The 27,104-nt window shown below is 42.4% G+C and overlaps 1 protein-coding gene across 1 annotated transcript in view; it reads left to right on the top strand.

Annotated features, from left to right (window-relative positions):
* The first annotated feature begins 3,710 nt into the window (after positions 1-3,710).
* nkain4 (sodium/potassium transporting ATPase interacting 4) overlaps positions 3,711-27,104 on the top strand; it is a 37,178-nt gene continuing 13,784 nt past the window's right edge. Inside the window, exons 1-4 of the mRNA XM_030768992.1 lie at positions 3,711-4,000; positions 17,671-17,808; positions 19,850-19,930; positions 25,183-25,380. Of these exons, the coding sequence (XP_030624852.1) occupies positions 3,947-4,000; positions 17,671-17,808; positions 19,850-19,930; positions 25,183-25,380 (471 nt within the window). The 5' untranslated portion in view covers positions 3,711-3,946. The remainder of the gene's footprint in view (positions 4,001-17,670; positions 17,809-19,849; positions 19,931-25,182; positions 25,381-27,104) is intronic.

The raw sequence follows: 27,104 nt of genomic DNA, 5'->3' as shown, positions 1-27,104 counted from the left end.
TTGTGTGTCCTCCACTGGTAACCTGCGCTTAATCGATGATGGTAAGAAAAATACAAATGCTGATCATTTTGACCCCCGCTAGCTTACAAAGACGGAGACAACTCCAAACCGTCCTTTCATCGGCACAGATATAATCGAATAAGGCAAGACATTAAGATGACAGCACATTAGTTCGATCACCTACTGTAAGCTACAGTTTCTGAGACAGGAGAAGAGAGATCAGAGTTAATTTGATTCTCGTTAATTACAACCCACCTTCCCGCTGAGTAAGGTCAGACGCATGCTTATCAAGAGAGGTAATAAGATGCAAAAGAATGGTGGAACAAACTATTTTAAGCTCTCATTAAGTGAAAGAGAGACAGAGAAAAAAACGATATGCTTTGAAGAATTTTATCTCGAGACGGGAAACAGTCTAAATCAGGCTACATTATTACACGCGATCACAATTCCAATTAACTCTGTGTGGGTTTCCCATCAAGTTCTGGTCGCATATTTGGGTCAAAACAGTAACTTCGCATGCGATTTTCAACCTAACATCCTGCTGTTGAAGAATTCTCAGTGTAATCATCAAGTCAAAATCGTTTCGATGTCGATTGACACTGAATCTTTCTGCCAACTTCAAAGTTAAGAGAAGTATATACAACGAGGCTTTGATAAAGCACATACCGCAATTTGATGTAAAAACAACAAGGTATCCCATTTAGAGAAGTCAGATAAAGAGGACAGCATAGCTACTCACTTTGCCTCTCAAAGATCCACAGGGACCGGTGCGGCGCGCAGCATCCCTGTCATCGCGAGCTCTTTATATTACTTCTCCTGGGACCCCAACAGCTCCGCTTTCGCAATCATTTTCTGCAGAGATGCAACTTCATAACCTTTCTTAGGTCTTTGTTTAGAAGCGTGAAAAGGGTCTCATCCTATCGCTGTCGTCCTACAAAACGCAAATCGAGCAGCTTGATCTAGTTTTTCTTCTGTCTGGTGTGATGCCGTGCACATTTGCTTCAGCTGCCTCAAGCTTTTTGCTCGCTCGCTCTCTCTGTGCACTTGCCCGGCTAAGTGGTACCATGTGACGGGGAGACAGCCTCCTACAACACAGAACCTGTCAAGCGCCACCCCACGGAGATAGTTACTGTTAGAATTATGGCACTGTACATGGATTGTTAGATCATTAACGCTGGACTGTATTTACAGCATTGTTTGCGTAACATCAATGTAATTAATATTTTCGCGATTTCTTTTTGAATAAGAACATTAAAAATTCTTCTAGAGTCATTTAGGAAATCCATGATATCTGATGTAAAAAAGTGTTCATCGTTCGCGGACGAACTGAACTACTGTGTTTTACTATAGTTGTTTACGTAAAGAAATTCACTGTAATAGTAAGGGGCATGACTGTCTGCCCCCATCTTCAGATGTCAATTAAATTAATCAGCTTTTGTTATTTTCCCTTATGGCTATCTCAATCTACACCTTTGGAAATATACTGTTTTCAAAAGTGCACTATAGCTGCCTGTGCTGCTCCTTTGAAAAAGTAGCTGCCTTTCTTTACCATAATAATGGAGAAAGAGAGAGAGAGAGAGATTTTGTGTGTGTGTGTGTGTGTGTGTGTGTGTCTGTGTGTCTTTGTTCAGCTCTCATTGTGTTGAATGCTGTGAGACAAACTCTTCAGTCCTGGACCATAATGCAGGTTTATGTTTTGCACTCAGACTCTGTGCGGCCTGTCAGAGTTAATCAGTGCTGATGTACTGGGCATTGGAAGAGGATTCAGGGTCCCTCAGGCCTCTTTCAGAAGGGAGCGGGTCTTCTGTGGAGGAGCAGTCATCCTCACAGCTACTACTGGAGGGAGGTGTCAGAGAACATAGTGTACTTTATAAAAGGCAACCTCTAGGAATCCTCCAATATAAATATATACCCCTCCACAAAACTAGGATGACCTCATTTCCACAAAATGACATTACCCGAATATTTCCCACCGCAGAGCCTTTAACTCATACACTCTTTGGAGCAAATGCAACAAAAAAGTTAAAACGATATAAGTCATTAATTTTAGGGAAACCTTTTTTATTGTCAATATAATTGAAGTGATCCATATTTTGACTGATGCTACAACCAATGACAGGTATGCTGATCATGTTGATAACACAATACAATAAGCACTACTGTTGGGAATGTTAGTCGGGGTATTGATGTTAGCATGGAGATGTGTAATTCACTGATCTCAAAATACCAGCATACTATTTTTAGTAAGTGTGATTTGGGCAGCGGTAGTGTTGGGAGGGAAGGCTTTTAAAGGGGGGGAGCCAGAGGGTATGGTGATGTAATCAGATGTGAAGTGTTCCCTGGCTGTGTAGGCTGACTCGTAAAAGATTTATAACACTGCTTCAGTGGGTGGTGGGAGTTTGCAAGAGGAGGGAGGAAGCTGCTTTTAAAGGCTTTTCTATAATGAATCAGCCCAGACATAGCAGGACCAGCATGGTTGGGAGGGGAAAGGAGAAAAGAAAGAGAGACATATGGAGGTCAGGCAGAGAGAGAGAGAGAGAGAGAGAGAGAGAGAGAGAGAGAGATGAGAGTTGGGATGAAAGGGAAGAAGGTTCTTTGAGATGGCAGGTGTGATGTGTGTATCTGCATGATATCTTCCAAATGAATCCAGTAAATCAGCAACATGGTTGTCTAGTCCTGCATGCAGAAGAGCATTAAGAGAAAACTTTTTGCATACATTCAAGTGGACCACACATTGAATATTTACAAATTACAGTTTTCAACTTGTGTCGTTATAAGGTGCAACTAGCTAGAGAGTTTTGCACAGAATTTATTCATTACGGTATTTGAAGAATTCAGAGAACAATGATGAGTCAAATTCATGAAATGTCAGCTTCTTCTGAATTCTCTCTTTCTTTCTCTTTCTCTGTCTCTCTCTCTCTCCCTTCTCCTTGCGATGTGAATAATCTATACCGAAAGCTTTGAAAGAGTAGTTCCGTAAAACACCCCTTCGGATTTATACATTTGTGCAAATTTATAAAACGGGACCAAAATGTGTTCGGTCATATCATCCAGAGCTCTACATATAAGAGCAAATTAGTTATTTATTAAGGCTTCATGTAAGACACACGAAAGCCATTCAAACCTAACTGGGCAAGCCGTGAGTGTGTAACAATGGTTATGTTAAACTTCCAGAATCATCGCGCACCTGAATATGCAGCGAAAACTGTTCCCGAGCAGACTGTTGTGCAACGACCACAAGGTGGCGCTTGAGTTCTTTGTCAGTCCCCAAGTTCTCAAAAATCGTGTACCTTCTTTAAATGACAATATTTAATGAATGAAAAACATTTATTTTTTCACAAAAGTCGCCGTTAAGTCAGAAGTTTAAATCCACAGTGGTTAAGTACGAGAACGAGAAACGGACAGTGAAATTAGTTGGAAATCCACACCTTTGATTATAATCAGGTGTATTCTTGCATCTCTTTAGCCTACTATTTCTTAATGTATGGGGGGGACGAATCAAAAAAAGGAAGCAAGGACACCAAAGTTGCAAATACTTGAGCTTTTAATGAACAGAACAGAAACGATCCGGGTTTCCGACCACAGCCATCCTTTCCCCCCCTAAACCCCTCCTGCTACCCCGCCACCCTCACCTCCTTCCCCTGCTACACTAACACGAGCCTCAATGTGCTTCCAATCAGTCAGACAACTTCAACTCGGAGACGAGGAACAACACCGCTACCTCTTCTCCTCTCGCTCACACAAAGCAGCCTTTGGTTAGAACGAAGAGCATGGGACATCAGTACTTGAAGAGGACCGGCTTCGTATCGGACCAACACTGCTGAACCAGTCCGCCAGAATCCATTTTACTGTTTTGAGATTTAAGTATTAGATACGCATCACCGTTGAAGGATCAGGACACAACAATATCCTGAATAGCTACCTCGCGTGGTTTTGTAGTGATACAATGGGCTGCTGTAGCGGACGGTGCACGCTGATATTCCTCTGCACATTTCAGTTGGTAAGTGTCCGAAAGTTTAATTTAATTTAATACTACAATTTTGTATTCCAGTCAGACATCTAAGCCAACTTTCTCATTTCATAGTGGAAAAAATGCGTCTTTTGCTGTGCTGTCACACAGACGAGGCAATTAAGCTTCTCTATTTCTTTCTTAAAATTGTTGAGGTCTCTTGGCAAGTTCGGGCTATTATGAGTTCCAAGCCATTCCTAGAGCTGCTTTGATACGTGTTGGTCCATATGTTTAAGCGTTTGACCTCCGGAATATATCCCTCCGCCCTCCACCCCCACCTTGACATCATTTGAGGACAGTAGCCTAATTATTCACTTCGATTGTTGGAAGCTGTTAACGTTGTTCTGCCGACTTCGAATGTTTTGCTGTCTTTGTTTACTGACACATCAGAGTAGCTGGCTTTCTTGACATGGATGAGGAAAACTCCAGGTGCCACTTTTGCTCCCGGTCATGGAACGAAGGGACAGACAGTGGATAGCCGGTTGTCTGTAACGGAGACCCCCTGGAAGCCCAGTTTCATTAAGCGTCATTCACAAATACCTATATCATTACATTTTATACTCGAAAATAATACTCAAAACTGTTTTAATCTTAATTCATCGTGAAATTTAAACGGAGCTTAAGTTTAAAATTGAGAGGTTGTTTGTTTGACATGCTTTGTTTGTTATCCTCCGTGCTTCAGATGATGGCATAGTGGAGTTTAGACCTTGTGCGGTCTAGCTTCGGATTTCTGAACGGTTCGTGTTTGAGTGTTTATTTTTTCAAGTTAACGTTGTCCTGAAAATGTTGTCTTCAATGCTTATGGGCCCTCGGTTGATTTTCAGTTCATTACTACTTCTATGCAAGAACTTCGTAAAGAGGGCACAAAGCGGGTGAATATACAGACACGGCACAATATAAACCAGGTTCAGTGACCTCCAGCAGAAATTGATCTGTTTGGGCTTCCGACATAGTGCGCCATAATGCCGGCACTTTGCTCAGTTACATATTTTAGAGCCCGTTTCTAATCCCAGAATCCCCTTCAGAACATATAAAATGCACACCGTGCTTTTTAGATAAACAGTGTATGTTCCCAAGCAAAGTTTTTTTGGATGTGTTGATTGAAATTACGTCCTGTCAAGTCAAACCTTATAAACAGTGCCTGTCAGCTGTTCCCGCTGTGTAACAGTGTTGAGATTATCGTCACCTCGTCGCCTTGTACATGTTGTACATATATATTTATATATATATATGTATATAGTTGGGGTTTTTTGTAAGGCCAGCTTCTTGTCCATTCCTCGGAATGAACATGGGGAAAATTGCCTTCATGTATAGGAGAGTGAGTGATGGCATTGTTGCTGAAATATTATAGCTGTCAGTGATCCAGTGAGGTGGTGCTTTACTTGTCTCTTCCTCAGTCTCCTGCTGCCCGCGGCTCACCGGCTGTCACTGTTTCAGGGATGCGGCTCCTTCCAGAATCCCCTCTGACAAGGGCATTAAAAGCTGCTGACAGCTGTCTCCTGGGGGCAGGAATGTCAAACACCTTTCCAGTCCTCCTACTTCACGCGTGCACAAACACACACTTAACACACACACACACACAGAGAACACAAACCATATACACACATGTATACACACACACAAAAAAAGAAAAACAACGCCCCTTGTACATGTTCACAGATACCCAAAGAGTCATTAAAAACATGGACTCTGTGAAACACACATACACACATGCACGCACACACACACACACACTCTAAAACACTCTCTCATCCCTTTGCTCAACTCGACAAGGTTATTCCCTCTTCCCCTCTTTTTGCAGGAGGCTCCTGTGGGGAAAAACAGACTTTTGCTTTGATGTGTTTTTTTCCTTTTTTTCCCGCTGCTCATTTCCTAGCTTTGCCTTTTATGTCTGTCTGTGGATGTGAGCAAATTTTGGTACGTCTCAGCACCAAAAGTCCCTGAGAAGAAGTGTAGGCCGGATTGAAAGAGTGAGAAAATGAGTATATTTATGTCTGTCGCTTCATGGCTGCAGAACAGTGTCATTGTGTTTCAGAGAAGAGTACTCAGAAAGGGAAATGACTCATGTGTTGTCCCTGCGAAAAAACCAAACCATCACGGCTTGGCTGGATAATGACTTCATATATCTGATAAAACCTCACTGAAGTAGGAGGAGATCTGTCTATGAGAAGAGTAACACAAATGCTTTGTCTACTCTTCAGAGTGCTTCTCTCACTTCTTCACTCTTCCCTCTTGCTGTTCTCCTTCTCCTTCTCCTCCCCCTCCTCCTCCTTGCCCTCCTCTTCCTCTCCTCCTCAGAGATGATGTTCTAATGAAGGGAACACACCTGTTTTGTGCAGTGGGACCCAGCCCCTGGAATTTGGCTCAGGAAACCTCAGGGTAGAGCAGCACACACACACACACACAGGCTGTATCCTCCGTTCTTCAGAACAGGTCCTCTATCTTCTCAGAGAGAGACACCTGTTTTCACCTCCTCACATTGTCTCTGCATTTGGGAGAAACAGGGGAGAAGAATTTTGAAAGGGCATGTGAAGCTGTCAGCAGTCTGCTTAGAGTCTCCCTGATGATAAATGAATCTTCCTCTGCTTCCTTTTGTCTGGCAGGCTTTGTTAATGTAGCACGAAGGTGAAAGTGTCTGCTCGCCGAACCTGTGAGCAGATGTAGGCTTAGCATTGTTACTGCCATATGCACAGTTTTCTTAGACCACACAGGTGACAAGCCGTCTAATTATTGCTACCGTCTGTAGATTCCAAACGACTAGTTTGGTTTTGTCCGTTGGAGACGGCCCGTTTCTTTTAGCCTCATTACTTTTTCATTGGCATGTGTAAGTGGATTTCAGTGTGTTGTATTGTCAATTGGCCAGGAATATGAGTAGCTCTCTGCCAAGTCCATATAATGAGGTTGTATTGATTCAAAATTCCCTGTCCTATTGCCTGTCGGCTTGGATTGCTTTTCGCAAGCACATTGCTTCAGGAAACAGTTGGCAGTTGTTTTGTTCTTGTTTTTTTATTTTTAAATGTATTTAAATAGGATTAGTTTTGTTATGACTTTTTTGTGAATTGTAAAGTTGAACCATCTAAATCAGACATGCAGATTTACCCAAAGCTTTTGGAGAGGGAAAGAGAAAAAGAGAGAGTGGGTGAGGGAGAGAGAGAGAGAAGGAAAGAGGAGGATGGGGGGGGGGGGTGATCAGAAGAGAAAGGTCACAGCAAGATTTGTTGCTGTTGAGGGGTAGTGTTATGTCAAATGGTGTGAGAGTGAAAACGAGGCGACAGGGAGGAGTGTGGAATGGACTGTATGAGTGATGACTGAACAGCTTTAATTGGAGGCAGTAGCTTTGTTTGCTCTATGGAGCCGCTCTGGGCCCAGCGCACAGGTCTCCAGTAATGAGGTCAACGCCACAAAATACTCAGCCTCCACAAAGCATCTGGCCCCTCGCACCTGTACCTTGTCCCGAACGTACACGTTTACACTCGGAAAAACAAACAAATGTGCACGTATGTGCACGCCAGACATCGTCTCTAGACGCGCAGACACCATGCATATGCATGGGCAGAACCGAGACGCTCAAATGAAAGCCAAACGTCCTCGTTTGATCCTCGTTCGACTCAGCGTTCACATGGAGCACACTCAGGCTAACTCTTCATATGGCTTCACCCCCCCCAGGCCCCTTTTCCCTCCCCATGGTGAGACAGCAGTTGGCAGAGCCGTCAGGATAAACACATCACCCCAAGGGAGAAAACACAGAGGGGAAGAGGCGGATCCTGGAAGGGGGGGGGGTAATGGTGCTGTTTGGGAGGATGGGTATTCAGATGGAGGACCTTGATAAGGTTGGGAGGAGAAGTGGTGGTGGTGTGTGTGGGGGGGGGGGGGGGGGGACATTTTTATGATTGTGAAATTCATCGATGGATGTTATGGGTTTTTTTGTTTGTTTGTTTGTTTTGGTTAGTTGAAAGGATACACTGAGTCGCTACTTGGATTGTTCACAACTCTTGCTTTGTGAGTGGATCTGCATTCCTTGCTAGTCACGCCTGACAAATGGACAAAAATTTATGAAACAACAGACTCTTTTTCTCTGTCACCACTCCACATAAAAATCAAAATACAAACAAATACTCAGTGTATGCACAAGCAAAGAGACAAACATTCCCCTCCAACACACACACACAAACATACACATATACATGTATACACACAATATGAGTTCTCTATATTCCCAACTTTTCATGGACATGTCTGTGCTGTCATTAAGTGTGATTACAACACCTGGAATGAATGAGATTGAGGTGGCAATAAAAGACAGTCTTTCTGAAACCCTACTGGCTTTCAGGGGAGAGAGAGAGAGAGGGGGGGGGGGGGTTAAGGGTGTAAGGGTAACACCCCCCCCCCACACACACACAGAGAGTTCCTCCTCATAACTTGGCAGAACAGACTCTCATAGGGGGTGATGAAATGCTAGCAGCGTTGATGAGGAAACCAGCAGAGTATACGAGCCCTGCTCCCGGGGCTCACCATTTGTTCTGTTCCACATTCTGCTCCATGTGAAACGTCTGACAGCCAGTGCAGAGGGGGCACAATTGAGATGAATGATATATATATGTTTGTGTGTGTGTATTAATAAAGAAGAATCATATGTATATATTAATAAAGAAGTATCATTCACGTATGTACACACATACATAGACAGAGACACACACACACACACATTATATATATATATATATATATAATCACACATTCACGTTTGTGCACATGTATGTACAGCGTCTCCTTGGGTTCGGAGGACTATTTAAGGTATAAATCTTGCAGCCAAAGAGAAAAAAAGAACAGGGAGGATTGGTGGTGTCCTTGCCTTCCCTCACTGTAACATTGTACACTGAACTTTTTTTTTTTTTTAATAAATGATCTGGCAGAAGCCATATCTCTGAGAGTCGTGCATATTTATGGCTTTTGCACTTGTCTCAGTGGTTTATCCCAGTCACATGTGATGATGCCAAAACATGATTAAAGCTCCATTCTGGTGCTCACCCATGCAGACAAGAGAGATCCGCCAATGCATATGAAACAGTGATTCAACCACATAGCACTGTTGTACAAAGACAGCTAGAGATCAACCAGAAGATTAGACCCACACCTTTTCACCTCCACAGAATATCTCCTTCAGTTTATCCCCCCCTCCCCCGCCCCAAAACTGGAATTTGAAATGTTAAATATAAAAGGGTTTTGTTTTTGTGTTTACTCTTTTTTTTTTTTTTGGCTGAGCTATTTGGATGGCTTTCATTGATCATTTTCATTGAAATGTTGCTCGTCAATCAGAACATGCTGTATTTGACTTAAGCCAAAGAATTATTTGACAATGGTCAACCACAACTGGTTAAATGAAAAACTTTTTTCTCATCTATGTCTCCAAAGGTCTCATCAGCGTTCCTTTACAGGGCTCCCCTGGTACTCACTGATTGGGGTTTAGCCCCTCACTGTGCAAAAGTGCACTGTTGACAAAGTATTTTGCTGATTACATTCAAGTTTTTTTGTCGTTAACAGTCAAGGGCTTTTTCTGGTATTAACAACTGAGCGCAAAATCAGGCCATGGAAAAGCAAACACACACACGCGCACACACACACACACAGATTAATGACACAGGATGAAAGACAATGAAAGGCCAAAGCCTGCTCACTGTGGGGCAGATTGATGTCTTGGTTACTCACATCGAGACGACCTGATGTGTGCATGGGGTATTCGCTGTGGGAATGGAGAAACCACGTTGATAAATGTCTATGCCCTGTTTGTTAGAAGGCTGTAACTGTGTCTGTGACCTTGATTCAGGCTGCACTCGTCCTCGCTTTTCTCTCACAGATGAGGGCAGTGGGTTGGTGGGTCACACTGGTTTAACTAAATCATTTGGCCCAGTCGTGAAGCTTCTGTTCATCACTCAGGGATCTCTGTGAAGAGAGTCCATAATACACAGCCCAGTAAAGACTCCCAGGACTGGCTATTGAGTGATACAGTAGCCCAGTCCTTTAAGCAATACTAATCAATACCAGGGACGATGGATGCAGTTGGCAAGGGCAAGGTGACTCTGAGAGCATAATAACTCCAGGAGATGAGGTCTGAATGCTAACCTCTCTAGACCTGTTCACTAACATCAAAGTTCAGCGCATGTCGGATACACGTATTCATAGCTTTCACAGTTTTGTACAAAGTGCTGTTGTCTCCAAATGGTCTGAGATCTTCTAATACATTGAGTGTGTGTGTGTGTTTGTGTGTTAGATGAAGTACCGTGCTGGAATATTTAATGAGAGCTTTGGGGTGAAACCTTTTTTGCCATTCAAATTTTCGGTCCATGCCCCCTTACCCCCTCCCAACTCTTGGGCTGCCGAGGGGACGGGGTTGAGGGAGAGCCTGAATGTGTTTGAATTATTGATTGGAGTGAGTCTGTGATTTATAATTTGGATGGTGGTGGTGGATGGGGGAGTCAGGGGTTTATTGTGCCCCCCCCCTCACCCCCACCCCACCCCCACTTCTACTCCAGGACCAATTATGAGCACAACCCCTGGGACCGTGGGGGGGGGGGCTCTCTCCCCATAAGCACTTTCTGACACGTGCTGTCCCGAGAGATGGTTCCCATGGAAACCACGTAAATGCGAAGCCAAAATCAAGCCGTCATTAGAGACAAGAGTTTAACATGCAAAAAGAGGGCGAAAAAGGGTGGGCAGGAGAGAGGGGAAGGTAGAACAGAATATGGCCATTTAAAATACTCTGTCCACTTAGCCACATTCTCCTGTGATTTACATGGTTTTTCTTTTTGGACGGCTTTTTGGTTACTTGTTCAAGCTTGACTTTCAAACTGCTTTATTTTACTGGTGTAAAAACAAAACGTCTGGGTAGAAAATTTTAGTCTTTAGAGGTCTGTAGTCTGTTATCTTGCTCCACTTTTTCAGTCATTGAGGCCTGGCATTGTTGGAACTCGTTTAGCTTCCAACTGATTTCAGTTCGCTGACCCGAAGGTCACGCAGTCACTGGACCTGAGAGTCCAAACTCCCTCAGATCTCTGTGAAGAGAAGGACATTTCTATTGTGTGTGTGTGTGTTTGTGTGTGTGTGCATGTGCTATTAGTCTCTGTTTCACATAATGTCTTATTTGCGAAGTTAAGCTTGCTTCCTTGTCTGTGTTTCTCTCTCTCTCTCTGTCTCTCTTTCTCCCCCCCCTCTCTCTCTCTCCCTCGAATCTCCAACAGTTAGACACACTGTCCTCAGGCCATTAAAATTTACACCGTTTTAATATCTTAGTTTTAATAGACCTTTAATGTGGCCGGTCCTTTTCCCCTGGTGAGTGCATGACTGATTCAGGGCTCCATGAGCCCGCTGTGTGTGACAGACTTTATGGAGTGGGACTGGGCAGTAGTTCTTCAGTTCCGTTCACAATCAGTTCTCTGCTGCAGCCCCTCACGCCAGAGAGAGAGAGAGAGAGAGACAGAGACACATCGCTTGCCAAAGGCTGTGTAAAAAACGTGCCCGAAAATGAACACTTAATGTGAGCAAATGACACGACATTCAGCGCAAATTGAGCATTTTCAGCTGGAACTGAATGTAGGCTTAACCGCCCTCCGTCTCCCTTTTGTGTTCTGATACCATGCAGCTGGCTCATGTGTAATGAGCGGTTGCCGTGTTTTAGGTTGTTTTAATTTGTCACTCTCATCTAATGGATGGATGACAGCAAGTGGAGCGGATAATGACCTTATATGACAAATGAAAAGTATCATGGTTTTTAGAATGATAAATGTTAGCCGGGCCTCACTGAAGAGGAAAAAAAGATCTAATTAAAACACAGAGGCATCTGTTGTATGATTTTTACCGTGGCTGTGGTTTTTTTTTTTTTTTTTTTACGATGTATGTTTTTGCATAAAGAAGAGCAAATGCAAATTACTTGAGTTCAAAGGCTAGCAGACCCAATTCCTCTGTTTTGTGAAGTAACACAAATCTGGGAGTTAGCTCTCTTTACAGCGGAGAAGTGTAATTCGCTCTCACTCTTGTTTCCATTACAGAGTGTTGACTTTAAAGGGATTTTTCATGGTTGCTGTTCAGCCCAGATCTGTCAACTCAGACCTTACTCCGTCTCTGTTCTGCCGTGTTGGTTAATTCTGGAGAACATGTAAAGCCTAAAACTAAAAGATAACACAGCATTCACTATCACATTCAATATGAACCAAACCCGTGTGTTTTCAGTTGGACTGAAATACAAAAGACCAGCAGTGTTTTAAACCAACTAAAATCATTCTGTCATCCTCTGAGAGGTATCTCACACTAACATTTGTCTCACACTGACTTTTATTTATTTATTTATTTATCGTTTTTAGTACCATAGCTTGAAATAAATGCATTTTGTGCTTGAATATTACAAGGTAAATGGTAGCACTGGTTAGTTTTAGGTCAGTTCTGAGTGTTGTAAGAGTTTGACCGGTAATGAGGGTTGGGGAAGGGTTGATGATTTCATGGAACAGTTTCCCTACTGTGAGCAAGGGGGGGGGGGCAGATAAAGAAAGAACTGGAGCAAGAGAAGGTGAAACCTCTGGAAGGCAGTGTCATGTATCAGAGAGCAGTAATGCGTCTGGTCAGTCCATTGCCTTCATCTCGGTCGCGGTGATGTTTGCGGAACGACGCTGTTATCTGTAACGGAAGGCAGAGTCGCCTTTTTTTATCTGTGACATTGTGGGACAGCGGAATCCTCTGGGGGTTTGACCCACTGCTCGCCTGCCTGTGGAGATGTAGGCCACGGCACCAGGAATGAGACAGGAAGGATAGCTCTAGGGCTGTGATCCGGAAACCTCACCCTCTCTCCACCATCAATCCTATTAGTCTGATAAGAAATTCATTAACTTTCATATGAGAGAGAGAGAGAGAGAGAAGGAGGCGAACAGAGAGAGAGAGAGAGAGAGAGAGAGGCAAGTGAGGGAGTGAACAAGTGAGTGTTTGCAGTTAACGAAAAGAAACAAAGTCTTCCAAGAAAACCAGTTGTTTACGTATCCATAACGTATTCTTTTGTATTTTTTGATGCAGTGCTGGTAAAACATTCTGAGTATGAAATCTCTCTGGATAAGAGAGTATCAGTGTATCAGTTAGAGGCCACCGCTTTGTCAGTCTGTGTTCACTGAATAACAGTTTTCTCATGGAAACAGGATCTGGGGCCTTGAGCAGGAATGTAACATCTGTTATCATCTGGCTTTACATGTCAGGCTTGGTAATGTTCAGGGATAGGACAGGGAGTGGCTTTGTAACGTCCATGGAAAGGATGCATGTTGGGAGTGGGTTATATGTTGGGATATTTGTTATTGTTGGTGAATCCTCAGATATATGCTCCAGTTTTCAGTTTCACTGAGAGGGACGCTTAGCAGACAATGTTAGCTTTACATGTCTCTCTATCTCAGGCACTTCTGTTTCTTCACACCAGCCCTCAATACAAATACAGTTATTAGCCAACATAATCATACAGAAGAGTTCACACACTTGCACACACATGCACATACACATTATAAGATTGGGTATTATAGCCTAAGGCATGATTCATTTAACTGTGAGGACAGCTCTTTTTTGCTGGTGAAGAAGGAAAGATGAGATTACTACCTTCCCAGAAAAAATAAAAAATCTTCGATGAGCAGCATTTTGTCAGCAGTCAGTCAGGGAGCAAAGAGGCGCACTATCCCAAGTTGATTTGTGGGATGAGCGGACTTAACTCGAGGGAAATGGACCATTTAGAAGCGGGAGTGAATTTGATCAGTGATACACACACTACTGTAAACCAGCTCCCTATCATTCAGCAGCCTCTAAAAGCATGCAGCCGCTCCTGTACGTGTTAATGAGTCCCAATGGTGTATGTGTGCGTGTGTGCGTACGTGTGTGTGTGTGTGTGTGTGTGTGTGTGCGTGTACGTGTGTGCGCACGTGTGTGTGTGTGTGTGTGTGTGTGTGTGTGTGTGTGTGGGTATAAGAGCATGTAAGCATGGTCATACGGTTTTTGTCCATCTTTTCTTTCTCAGTGTTTTGTAGTTATCTCTGTGTGGGGTTTAAAATGGCCAAGCACTCTCACACCTCATCAACGTCTCCTCTTACCGCTTTCACTCTGACAGCCTCTACAAGTTTCAATCCATCTTGCACAACAGCAAGTCGTCAGTTTCAAGATGCCCTCAGATATTATGGAAAGCTGGTCTGTAATGGATGTTGTCTCAGTCATACTGAGCTCTCAGAATGTTGGAGAAAAAAAAAGGACAAGAATTATATCGCATCTTGATTCCTTTAACATCTGACATTGATGCATTGTGAACTAAAGACCAATTACATCACTACAAAAAGCAGTGTAGTGAATGTGAGATAACTCCTGTAACTGCTTGTTAGATGTTTCATGTCTCATATTCAGCAAAAGATTGGAATGAAGTCAACTCACATTAAAGGGAAGAAATAAAAGGATGAAAAAAAAAACTGAAAGAGTGAGAGAGTATGGAAAGGTTTAATTAAACAGGAGCACTTACATAGGCATGGGAGAGAATTTTGGGACTATGAGACTTCTCTCTCTCATTGCACCTGAAAATTTTAATATATTTTCAGTCTCTTATTTGTATGGGAATTCAGATTTTCTTGAGCAACAGGTTTTGTTCCTTTGTGATAAAGTATAATGTGTATATAATAAATGCCAGTAAAACATCCCATATGTGGCCAGCCTGTAATATCACATGAATCTTATTCTGTGCTGGTATGGTCTACAAACTAAAGTATTTACGCAGAGAAGAATGTTTTCATTTTTCACAAGCGACTGTGTCATTGTCTAAACTCATTCTAATAGGAGGGCATACTGTTTTCCAATACTCGGTCACTGTGGCCCAGCTGGGAGAGTGCAGATGTTTAGTTGCCCAAGGCTTAACGATCCTGTGTCTCTATTAGCACCTGATTTATACCTGCAGGACCAGGTGGGCTGACCCTTTTTAGGAAATAATGACTTTCATAAAAACCATTCAAGTGCTGAAGACAGGACTCATATATTGCCCTTCAACCTTTAAACTCTTAACCTCTTCAGAGTCCTTCAGAGGCTGTCGAAGCTCGACCTCCAGGCCTGTATATATCATCCAACTACGCTGAGGCTAGTCACAGCTCCGGCGTTTGGAACATTCCTAGTTTCAACCCGGCCGAATTCCAAAACACCTGCCGTTCGGATCAGTTCCCTCGCTCACAACGTTGCGATACTGTGAAAATGCGGTTGAGCAATAACAGATCAATTATGGCCTGCCCCTGCTTGCATTACGTTATTACATTTCATCCCTGTTTATTCGATTTCACTGCCTTCACCGAGAGCCCATTAGTGTTTAAGCACTGCCGTGAGTCAGCGGTTGACTTGCGGTCGATATTGGATCATTCTCATGCACATCCCTATCTCTGTGTGGTCGTCAAAGCTGCGTTCTAAAGACAAACTAAAGCCACGACAAAAAGGCAACTGCAGGAAGTCATTTGCGATACTGGCTGATTTTAGGGAGAGATGATGACAGTGGTGCAGTCCTCATCAGCAGGCATGCAGTCTTTTTTTTTTTTTTTTTTTCCTCGCTTAAAAGAAAAGGGAAAAAAAAAGGTTTTCCAGGTCTTCAGCGCGTTAGCCTTACCCTGCTCTTGATAAATTTCCACGCCCGACTCTTGGTCAGGAGGTGGGCATTCTCAGATTTATTCTTTTTGCCTGGGTCAGCAAAGGGCAAATCACTCCTCTGCGTTTACTAAGAGTAAAAACTTTAGCTAGGCTCATTTTTCCAGCCTCTGCGGAGATTCACCATTACAAGGCGACAGCTGGGGCAGCCAAGCCGTGACAGATTGCCGTGTTGGAGCAGGATTTGTCTTCCTAATGACTCTGCACAGGGAAGCTACTGTGATTCGGAGATTTGTGCTCTTTGCCAGGTAGAACTCGCCTGTCCCTTAATCAGGGGGATCAGTGCCTCTGTGAGTTGGACTTTTTTTTTTATTAGGTCACAGAGATTGTGATTTTTCACCCCTGTATTTTATAGACACCATCAGGTCCATTAGTCAAACTGCTGAGACACTAGACTGTGCATCTTATGTGCAATACTTTTAATAGTCTCTGTGACCCCAGTCTCTCTGTTTCCTTCACTCATGTCATCTTTTCTTCCCAACACTGTCTGATGTTCTTTTTCTCTTCCTTTCTATCTCTGTCTCACACTCTCTTTCCTTTCCCCTCAATCCATGAGGTCATTGTATATGGGGAATACATTCCTATCTCTGTGATTAAATTCCCAGTCAAATCAAAGCAGGTCATTCAAGCACTGTTTTAACCATGACTGGCAGGGCTGTGATGTATTGAAACAGGGCTGCTAGCAAACCTGTGACCAAGTGACCCGATTTGGGACAAACTGGCTCGTCCCTATGATTTGCGTAGTTTGCAGTTGTGGTTCAGTCCTTAAGTGTCGGCGCAAAAAGGAGGTCGGAAAGAGGGGACGACCGTGTGTTAAATTTTCAAATCTGAAACCTAGCCTACCTGTTGCCAGTTTTAAGACAACCAAGTCGAGCGTCCTGACTTTAGTAATGATGGGTTACTCGTCCAACTTCCCGAAACTTGACCGCTAGCTTCGTCTGGTGTCACAGAAAGTAGCTAGGCTATCTAGGAATATAGGGTTTTTCATAAACAGTCTATGTAACCTCGTGTCAAAAACAATGAGTGTGGTAATTGTCTCTCAGTAAGCATGATCGATACATTTTTGGATGCTTTTCATTCTGTGGTCTGTGTTGGCCATCGCCATTCCGTTTCTTTCTTTCTTTCTTTCTTTCTTTCTTTTTTTTGTCATCACGACACATTTGGTCGAGTCTATATGAGATGTGGGTTTCTTTTCTACTAACGTTTCCACGTCATTAACATACATCGATACGGTTGCGCCTGGGAATCTCTTGTGCTCATTTATCATCGCTCAGCGTGTCACTACCGACGTGTCAATTCGCGTCGCTAGTCACACACACTCGAAGTCGTAGAACTGCCATTATCTGATACGTTCGCCCGAATCCCATACAAACAGTCGAGGGGGAGTGTGTGTGTCTGTGCGTGTACCAACACATTCTTGGTTTTTGTATAATGGCGTGCCGTGTTAATTGAATCTATGCAAATGATTTGCGACATGAAAGGCGCAAATTACTTGATGTGCCGCAGAGCGTCTAGGAAACACCGTGGGATTTGATGTCTTTGGAGACAGGTGAACATCTTCAAACTGTTTTCGCGCTGTGAAGCCAGAGAACATGCATTCAGTGTTTGAATATCACGATTTGTGCATGGTCTCCCTGACTTTGCCTCTGTGTTATTCTCAGAGTTTAACAGCACGATTCAGTAAAACAAGGTTAGCTGTATAAAGTATGTCAGTGCTTTGACAAAACAACAACAACAAAAACAAACAAACAACAAAAAAATGATACACACCATTTTCTTTCAGTTTGTTCTTCTTCTGGTATTCTTAAAGGAAGGAAAGTTTTTGTTCAAAACAAATTTGAATGTCAAATTCCAATACTCCTCTAATTGAGGTTGATCATTTGTGCTTACACTTGTAAGGCAGGTTATGGCATAGACTTTGACACAAAGTGTAAAAGATCAATGAACGATCAATCAAAACCCCTCTTTTCTTCCCTCCTCTGAAGATGGTGGCACTGGAGAGGCAGGTGTTTGACTTCCTTGGATATCAATGGGCTCCTATCCTGGCAAACTTTTTCCACATCATTGTCGTCATCCTGGGCCTGTTTGGCACTATTCAGTACCGGCCTCGCTACATCGTAGTGGTAAGTGTCAATCAAAAGTCTGTTTGTAATGTGTGTCCTAGAAAAAAACAAAACAAAATTCTCCATGTAAGAGACTTTTTTTTTTTTACCAGCGAGTTCTCCATTAACACAAATCTTTTTCACTGGTTAGAGGAAACAGACCATTCATGTGATTAGAAGTGTAGAGGAGTTCTAGGACTTAACAATTCAGAAAGTATTACAGGAGTGATGCCCCCACCCACACTCAGACGCACACTTACAAGACTGATCCTTTGCCTTCCTAACACATTGTTTGGCATCTTAATCTTTTTTTAATCTGCTCAGTAATTACTATTAATTAAATGATTTAGTCTGGGTCACCCAGCACTATGCATGGTCAGGCCTAATTCCGGCTTCACTTCAAATCCATCAGGATTTTCTTTTGGGGGGGGGGGGGGGGGGGGGCTTTAGCTGAGGGCTTCCATAGGGGGTAATTGATTAGGAAATAACTATGAAAAGAAATTTAAAGCACAGTTTTCAAAATCTGATATTAAAGCATGTTTTACTGATGAAGTACTTTAATATCATTTTTTGTGCAGAATTACCAGAAATTCACAATTATTAGTCATTAGTCAATCTGCAAATGCTCTTATTTAGTCAAGAAATGTTCTATTCCTACAAAAAAAAAATGTAAATGTTTGAATCATGGAGTGGGCGGGGTTGTAGTTAAAAGAGAGGATTTAAAGGAAAGAGAAAACAGGATGGAGACACAGGGGACTAGCGAAATCAGAGATTTGAAAACAATCAGCCAGGTAGGATTTGTACTTTTGTGTGGGAAGGAAGTGAGGGAGTTTTGCTTCAGCCTGTCTCATAAGTTCCTCCCTTTTCCCTCTTTGTATTGACAAAGTTATATCCCTGCATTAGTCATCCTTTTAAGATGTCATATATCATGAATCACTGTCTCGCCTGAGGATATTGTTCCCAATCTTTTCACGAAGTCTTAAGACTTAATTGTACATTTTCCGATTGCTCATATAATTTGTTTTTTATGCGTAAGAACAAGACGCAACAGCTGCTTTGAGGTGCCAGGAATGTATTGCTCAACTTTTTTTGAGCCCCCTGGAAGTTGATGTCGATATCAATTTTATTTAGTTTCAAGTTAAAATCAAAAGAAGAAATGGAAGAGCATTTCAGGAGTATCTGACGATACAGGAACCTGTCTATTAAGTTAATTGGTCTGCGGCGGAGATGAAATTGACCATAACAAATGCCTCAAGCCTCTATTTTCAGAGTTTGTAAAAATAATCTGTGAAACCCTACTTACTGAGCTTTGAGGCCTCATCTGAAGCTACAAACAGCTATGATAAGCATTGTTGTATTAGATTCTGCTAATCCTTTGGTGCAGTCTAGAGCACTGGGCTTTCAAATAGAGAGAGTGCCAGCAGAATCTGGCCTTGTTAACAGGAGGAATTGGATTTGCATTTGAATAGCTTTTGTTGTTCTGTAAGCAAGCGTGCATTGATCAGAGTTTGTGCAGGGTAAACAGAACACAAAGAGGAACATTCAAAGTTAAGTCCAGGCAAAGTGCCATACAGTGTGTGCTGCTAGTGTGAGATACAGCCTGATAAGACCCTGGAGATCCAAGATAAAAGGCCTGAAAATGAACAGTGTAGCAAGGTGGTTTTTGCGGTAAACCTTGAATTAAAGAAAAAAACCGCATAGATGTCTACATTGTTTGTCCTTACGCTGTCTAAACGCTGTTTTAATGACATATGTCACCTGAGGAAATCCATAGTGTTTAAATGATTTACCAAAATGTTATTTTAACCCAAATGTAAAGTAAATTTTGTGAATGCTTGGTAAGTGAGTACTCTTTAGATAGAGATTATATTGAAAACTATAGTACAGGGTTAAATTGAAAAACATAGTACAGTCAGTGTGCATGCAGGTATGACATGTTGACTCCTGTGGGATTTTGTGTTTTGTTGTCATGTCTAATGTTAATTATGTATGTGCAGACCCTGTGGGAAAGTGTCTGACTCCATTGGTGATGAAATGTATGTTGTTGTTTTTTTTGCTCCAGTATGCAGTCTGGACTGCGCTCTGGGTGGCCTGGAACGTCTTCATCATCTGTTTCTACCTGGAGGTGGGAGGCCTCTCCAAGGTAAGAGTCTTTCAGGGGTCATCTCCAGGTTATAAAGCCCCTAGTCCTGAATAATTATTGACCATTTCAATGACTGACAATCAAAGATTTGGTAAAGTTAGGGGTGGTTACTTGTTTGTGTTTGTGTGTGTGTGTGTTTGGAGGGGGTAGTTCAGCTTGTGAGACACTGATGAGTGAATCATTCCTTCACCACTGATAAACCATGGGAATGCAGATGAATTCATATTTAAGCCTTAAGGTTGTGTGTTTGAAAAACAGTGGCTCTTTTTTTTTTTTTTAAACCGAGCGTGGATAAGCCATAACCTTGACACCCAGTCAAAACCCTCTCAACCAACCCCTTCTCTTCCCAGGAGTCTCTGCTTTCAGCATGTGCTGACAGGCCATGGCAGAACTCAGCTTTGAGTGTCTGAAATGCATGAACTGACATTTTAGTTTCTCTGTAATTTACTCATTCTGTGTGTGTGTATTTGTGTGTGTGTGTATTTGTGTGTGTGTGTGGTGTTTGTAAATCCACACTGAGCACTACCTGAAGCTGTTGACATAATTTAGTAAGTAAGATGAAGGAATATGTAAAGTACTCTGTGTACATAGTAAATGCAGGCGTCTCCTCGTTCATACACATGAGCCATGCACAGAGCTAGTAAAAACATTAAATATCACAGTGAGGTATGAGAGCTATGGAATAAATGAATGGCAGATATTATCACTCTACCTGCACAGTTAAAGCTGTCATGCTGGATTCATTGTAGACACAACCAACCATGTGAGGAGAAAGCACAGCAAGAGGACAGCTCTCCCGTGATGCAGTAAAAGGTGTTGAGCTGTATGTAGGTGTTTGTGTTAGCTGGCTCCTGATCTGGTCAGTAGTGAATTTCAGCTGCGTCTGGTAGGGTTAAACGAGAGCTTCTAGAAGGGGTTGCAGTCAGGACCTGTGGGGAAATAAGCACTTTGTCTATTGAACACCAGCAAAACATACACACAGCAACCAAGCTACATTAGAGGCTGTGTGTGTGTGTGTGTGTGTGTTTGTTTTCTGAGTGCACGTGAACATATATGTGCCTAACACAGAATTCCTCTGTGTGTTGAATTGATTTCAGATTCAGGAATTTGACTGAATGAATAATTTAACTCTTATGGTAGTGGACAAAAGGCCACACTGTATGACAAAAAGAACAGTATGTTGTTCAGATTTGTTATAATAACTATCCCTCATTGTAAATGAGGACATGAGATTGGGGGTTCGCAGCAGAATGATACTTTTTGTTTATTTTCTCTGCTATAAGGCACAAACTGTTCTCTTGGTCCTCCCACTCTCTCCGCCCACCTATCAGATGGCCCCAAATCTCTCCTCCCTTATACCTAAATTACCAGATTAAAACTCTGTTAATCTGAGCTAGGTGAGGGTGTTGTCTTCTCAACCAAAGCTTCAGTTTTACAGTCACCCCGAGCATGCCTTTCCCCTCCTCTGTAGTCTACACAACACAAGTTTAATCTGGCTATCAGTCTACACTGGTATCTGTGCATAGGTTATTCCAGTTGGCCAAATTCCAAACTGTGAGTGCGTGAACATATTTGAACAGTGTGTGAACATAGTCGAACAGCACCAAGTGTGTCTCTGTCATTGAACAAATGCTTGAATACATGTGTGTTTGTGTTCATGCATGAGTAGGGGTGCGGAGGGAAGGAGTGTGTGTGTGTGTGTGTGTGTGTGTGTTTGTACATGTGGAGCATATGAGAGGAGGGAGTATGAGAGTGTGCATGATGATGAGATGGGTCGAGCAGCAGTGACCCCCCCCCTCCATATCTCTAGTGGCTGTGTCTCCTCCATTAACCGTGTCTGCTCCTGCTGTCCATATGCAGCTCAGAGAGAGCCGCCTGTGTCCATCTGTTAGGCTAATGCACAGGCCTAGCTCCTGACAGCTGCTTTCTCAACACCCCATTATTCAGCCTGCCCAGCACTGCCAGGACCCCCAAAATAATAACCCCCTCTTCTACCAGCACTCTACTCCAGTACAACACCACAGATAATGCTGTTTTACTCTACTCCAAAACAACACAAATGTCACTGCTTTACTCCACTGCAACACAAATGTCACTGCTTTACTCCACTGCAACACAAATATCACTACTTTACTCCACAACAACACAAATATCACTGCTTTACTCCACCACTACAACACAAATATCACTGCTATACTCAACTACAACACAAATATCACTGCTTTACTCCACTATAACACAGATATCACTGCTATACTCCACCACAACAACACAAATAACACTGCTTAACTCAACCACAACAACACAAGTAGCACTGCTATTCTCCACTACAACACAAATATCACTACTTTACTCCACAACAACACAAATAACACTGCTTTACTCCACAACAACACAAATAACACTGCTTTACTCCACTACAACACAAATAACACTGCTTTACTCAACCACAACAACACAAATAACACTGCTATACTCCACAACAACAACACAAATAACACTGCTTTACTCCACTACAACACAAATATCACTACTTTACTCCACAACAACACAAATATCACTGCTTTACTCCACTACAACAACACAAATATCACTGCTTTACTCCACTACAACAACACAAATATCACTACTTTACTCCACTACAATACAAATATCACTGCTATACTCCACAACAACACAAATAACACTTCTATACTCCACTACAACACAAGTAACACTGCTATACTCCACTACAACAACACAAATATCACTGCTATACTCCACTACAACAACACAAATAACACTGCTTTACTCCACAACAACACAAATAACACTTCTATACTCCACAACAACACAAATAACACTTCTATACTCCACAACAACACAAATAACACTGCTATACTCCACTACAACAACACAAATAACACTGCTTTACTCCACTACAACAACAACACAAATAACACTGCTTTACTCCACTACAACAACAACACAAATATCACTACTATACTCCACTACAACAACACAAATAACACTGCTTTACTCCACAACAAGACAAATATCACTACTTTACTCCACTACAACAACACAAATAACACTGCTTTACTCCACTACGACAACACAAATATCACTGCTATACTCCACTACAACACAAATATCACTACTCCACAACAACACAAATAACACTGCTTTACTCCACAACAACACAAATATCACTGCTTTACTCCACCACAACAACACAAATATCTCTACTTTACTCCACCACAACAACACAAATATCACTACTTTACCCCACAACAACACAAATAACATTGCTTTACTCACTACAACAACACAGATATCACTGCTATACTCAACTACAACAATACAAGTAACACTGCTATACTCCACTACAACAACACAAGTAACACTGCTATATTCCACTACAACAACACAAATATCACTGCTTTACTCAACCACAACAACACAAATAACACTGCTTTACTCACTACAACAACACAAATATCACTGCTATACTCAACCACTACAACACAAATATCACTACTTTACTCCACAACAACACAAATAACACTGCTTTACTCCACTACAACAACACAAATATCACTGCTATACTCAACTACAACAACACAAATATCACTGCTATACTCAACTACAACAATACAAGTAACACTGCTATACTCCACTACAACAACACAAATACCACTGCTTTGCTCCACTACAACAACACAAATATCACTGCTTTACTCAACCACAACAACACAAATATCACTGCTATACTCACTACAACAACACAAGTAACACTGCTATACTCAACTACAACAACACAAGTAACACTGCTATACTCCACTACAACAACACAAATATCACTGCTTTACTCAACCACAACAACACAAATAACACTGCTATACTCCACTACAACAACACAAATATCACTGCTATACTCAACTACAACAACACAAATAACACTGCTTTACTCCACCACAACAACACAAATAACACTTCTATACTCCACAACAACACAAATATCACTGCTTTACTCCACCACAACAACACAAATAACACTGCTTTACTCAACCACAACAACACAAATATCACTGCTTTACTCAACCACAACAACACAAATATCACTGCTTTACTCACTACAACAACACAAATATCACTGCTGTACTCAACCACAACAACACAAATATCACTGCTATACTCAACTACAACAACACAAATATCACTGCTATACTCAACCACAACAACACAAATAACACTGCTATACTCAACCACAACAACACAAATATCACTGCTATACTCAACTACAACAACACAAATATCACTGCTTTACTCACTACAACAACACAAATATCACTGTTCTGTTCCATTACAACACCACATGTAACAGCGCTTTGAAATGGCCTGTATAATTCAAAATACTGTTGAAGTGAATTGATCTGCACTCCCCTGATCCCCCATAGATCACAGTCCTTCCGATTTTAAACTCAGCAGACACCTCAGATATTTCTGCTGTGCACTGCTGTAGAATTTTATACCTTACCATCACGCTCGGCTCCTCTCTTTCTCTGTGTCTTTATTGATTAGGCATTCACTCATGATTGGCTGCAAGCCTCTGCCAATCAGAACAGCCTGTCAGTCATGCATTTTGGCAGATGATTAAGTATGTCATCATCTGCCTTCCCTCTTTCCTCAGCCCTGTGAGCACACACACACACACACACACACACACACACACACACACACACACACACACCTGGTTTTGAGCCTGTTTTATGAGGTGATGAGGGCGATGATTTGAGTACTGTAATATCACACAGTAGAGAGACAGGCCAAAGACAGGCTGATGCACAAGTCTGTTTTACCTGCTCTAGTCATAAATGAAGATATGAGAAAATATTAATACAGCCATTCATCTTGGCCTTTGGCCTTGAAACTGTCCTATTTCCACATCACGAACGTGTGTGATTTCTTGTCTTTAATAACAAGAGACTGAATATGGCCATCTGATGCAGATTTTGGTGTGCCTATGTTACCAAAACATTGTGACAAATGTCCAGTGTATAATTGTTCACTGAGTAAGGTTGTCCGTTGTGTGAATGCCATTGTTTGTGTATGTATCTCCCCCATCACATATTAGGGAGACAATATGACGTTTTAGTTAGAACCTCACCAAGACTGTTTAATAATGCATGTTTGCCTGTGCTGTGTGGCAGCTGGACCGTATGCTTGTGTCAGGATACTGAGTGTATTTTCTCTTCTCTGTGTCGTTTCAGGACAGCGACCTCTTGACCTTTAACATCTCCGCCCACCACTCGTGGTGGAGCGAGCACGGCCCAGGGTGCATCCGGCGGGAGATGACCTCCTCGGGCGTCCGCAGCTCGGACTCGCAGTCCTACATCTCCGTCATGGGATGCCTCCTGGAGTACCAGTACATCGAGGTCCTTCACAGCGGCTTCCAGATCCTAGTTGCGGTGAGTAACGTCTCCGCCCACTCGAACGTAGCCTCCCATTTCCTTAAAAGTACCACCGCAACCATCATCTACACATTAGTGCAGTTTAAGAAAAAAGTTATTTTTTTTCCTTGATGTTCTCATAACGCTGGTATTCTGAAAATATAGTGCATCCACAAATAGAGGCACAGTGATGAGGTGACAGCTTACAGTAAAAAGCCACATGATTATGCTATTTTAGAAAGCTGCAGTTTTACAGAGACTGCGGTTATGCACTATCATTGTGTGTTTTAAGTGTCCCCACCAGGAACTGGTTTTTTTGGCAGACCTCCAGGTTTTTGTCAGGGTGACTCGGTGGATTATGTTTTAAGAAAGCAGATTAGCCCTTTGGCTGTGGGGATATGAACGATTGAACAGTAGACCTCTGAGAACTAGCTCTCTAAAGAAGAATATTTGATAGGACCTTTTGTTTCGCTTGGACGAGCGTTGCTTTGTGAGCCGTTGAGATGGCGGTTAAATCTGAATGTAGTAGTTTAATATCATTACAAAACAAATGTCGTCTTGCCTCATCACATCACCCACTGCAGAGAGAGAGATACCTATCAATGCTGTGGTTTGAACAGCCCTGTTACATGGCGTTTAATGACACTGTATGTGTGTGTGTGTGTGTGTGTGTGTGTGTACAGTGGAGTGTGGCAGAACTTTTTCAGCATAGTATTATTGGCTGGAGATTTTGAGAGCTTTATGGAAAACAAAAACAGCTGAACGTTACAGTGTGTGTTCCATGCCTCATTTGAGTCTCTCTGTCGTTTGGAGTCACAGTACAATAATAAAAAAAAGAAAGGTATACAGAAGGCAGACTCAGCTTTGTGGGGAGTCAGGTCTAGGTGAAGCTCACAGAGAGAAGCCTGAAGGCTCTCCAGAGCCATCATTATCCACTCACGCCCATGGAATGACTTACTCCACTGTGGGGAGAGGGTTGTTCGACTCTGCCCCCCCCCCCCTCCAGGCCTCTGTGTGTGGGAGTGGAATGCAGGATTGAGAGGAGTGTGATTACGCATACACACGCACACATAGACACACACAAACAAACACACACGCCTGTTGGGGGGAGGTGGCTGTATCATCAGATAAACGTTATGGATTCCTCAAATGTAGTTCTGACTGTCTCTCTCGATCTGTCTCCTCCACCGCTGATCCACCACCGCTTCCTTCCCTCTCTCCCTCCGGCGTTTTCCCTGGTATATGTGGGAAAAGAGCTCAATTAAAAGACGGAATTGGCTCGACAGGGATGAAGGTGGTCCGGACCATGTTCTAACCAGTTGTTGTTAGCAGACGACTTTGAAATCTTCCCGCAAAATAACACCCTTTTGTTATTGCCCCCAAAGTAAGAGAAAAGTTCCTGGAAATGTTAAGTAAATGGAGCGGGTTGACATTATGGTTTATGGTTTAGGTTTCAGTGGAGAAGTGAGATATACTGGTAAAGAGGGAGGCAGGCATTATTTTCAGTCCATGGTGAATGAATTAGGAAACGAAGGAGAGAGAATAAAAAAACCACTTGCATTCCTCAAATCGGCTTGTAATGTTTTATCTGTAGCGTGCGCGGTCTCCCTTTCCAAAACTGGATTATTCTCATTTTCACCCTCATAACGTGTGTAAACGTGTTCCCATGCGTATCTCGATGCCGGTCCCGCGTTTATATTTGGACGGAATGAGAAGGAAAGAGAAGGGTGGCCAGATAAAGA

The sequence above is a fragment of the Chanos chanos genome, chromosome 3 (genome assembly GCF_902362185.1).
Source record: "Chanos chanos chromosome 3, fChaCha1.1, whole genome shotgun sequence".
Lineage (NCBI taxonomy): Eukaryota > Metazoa > Chordata > Actinopteri > Gonorynchiformes > Chanidae > Chanos > Chanos chanos.
Note: the sequence above shows the minus strand (reverse complement) of the source record. Positions and strands in the feature narration are given on the sequence as shown.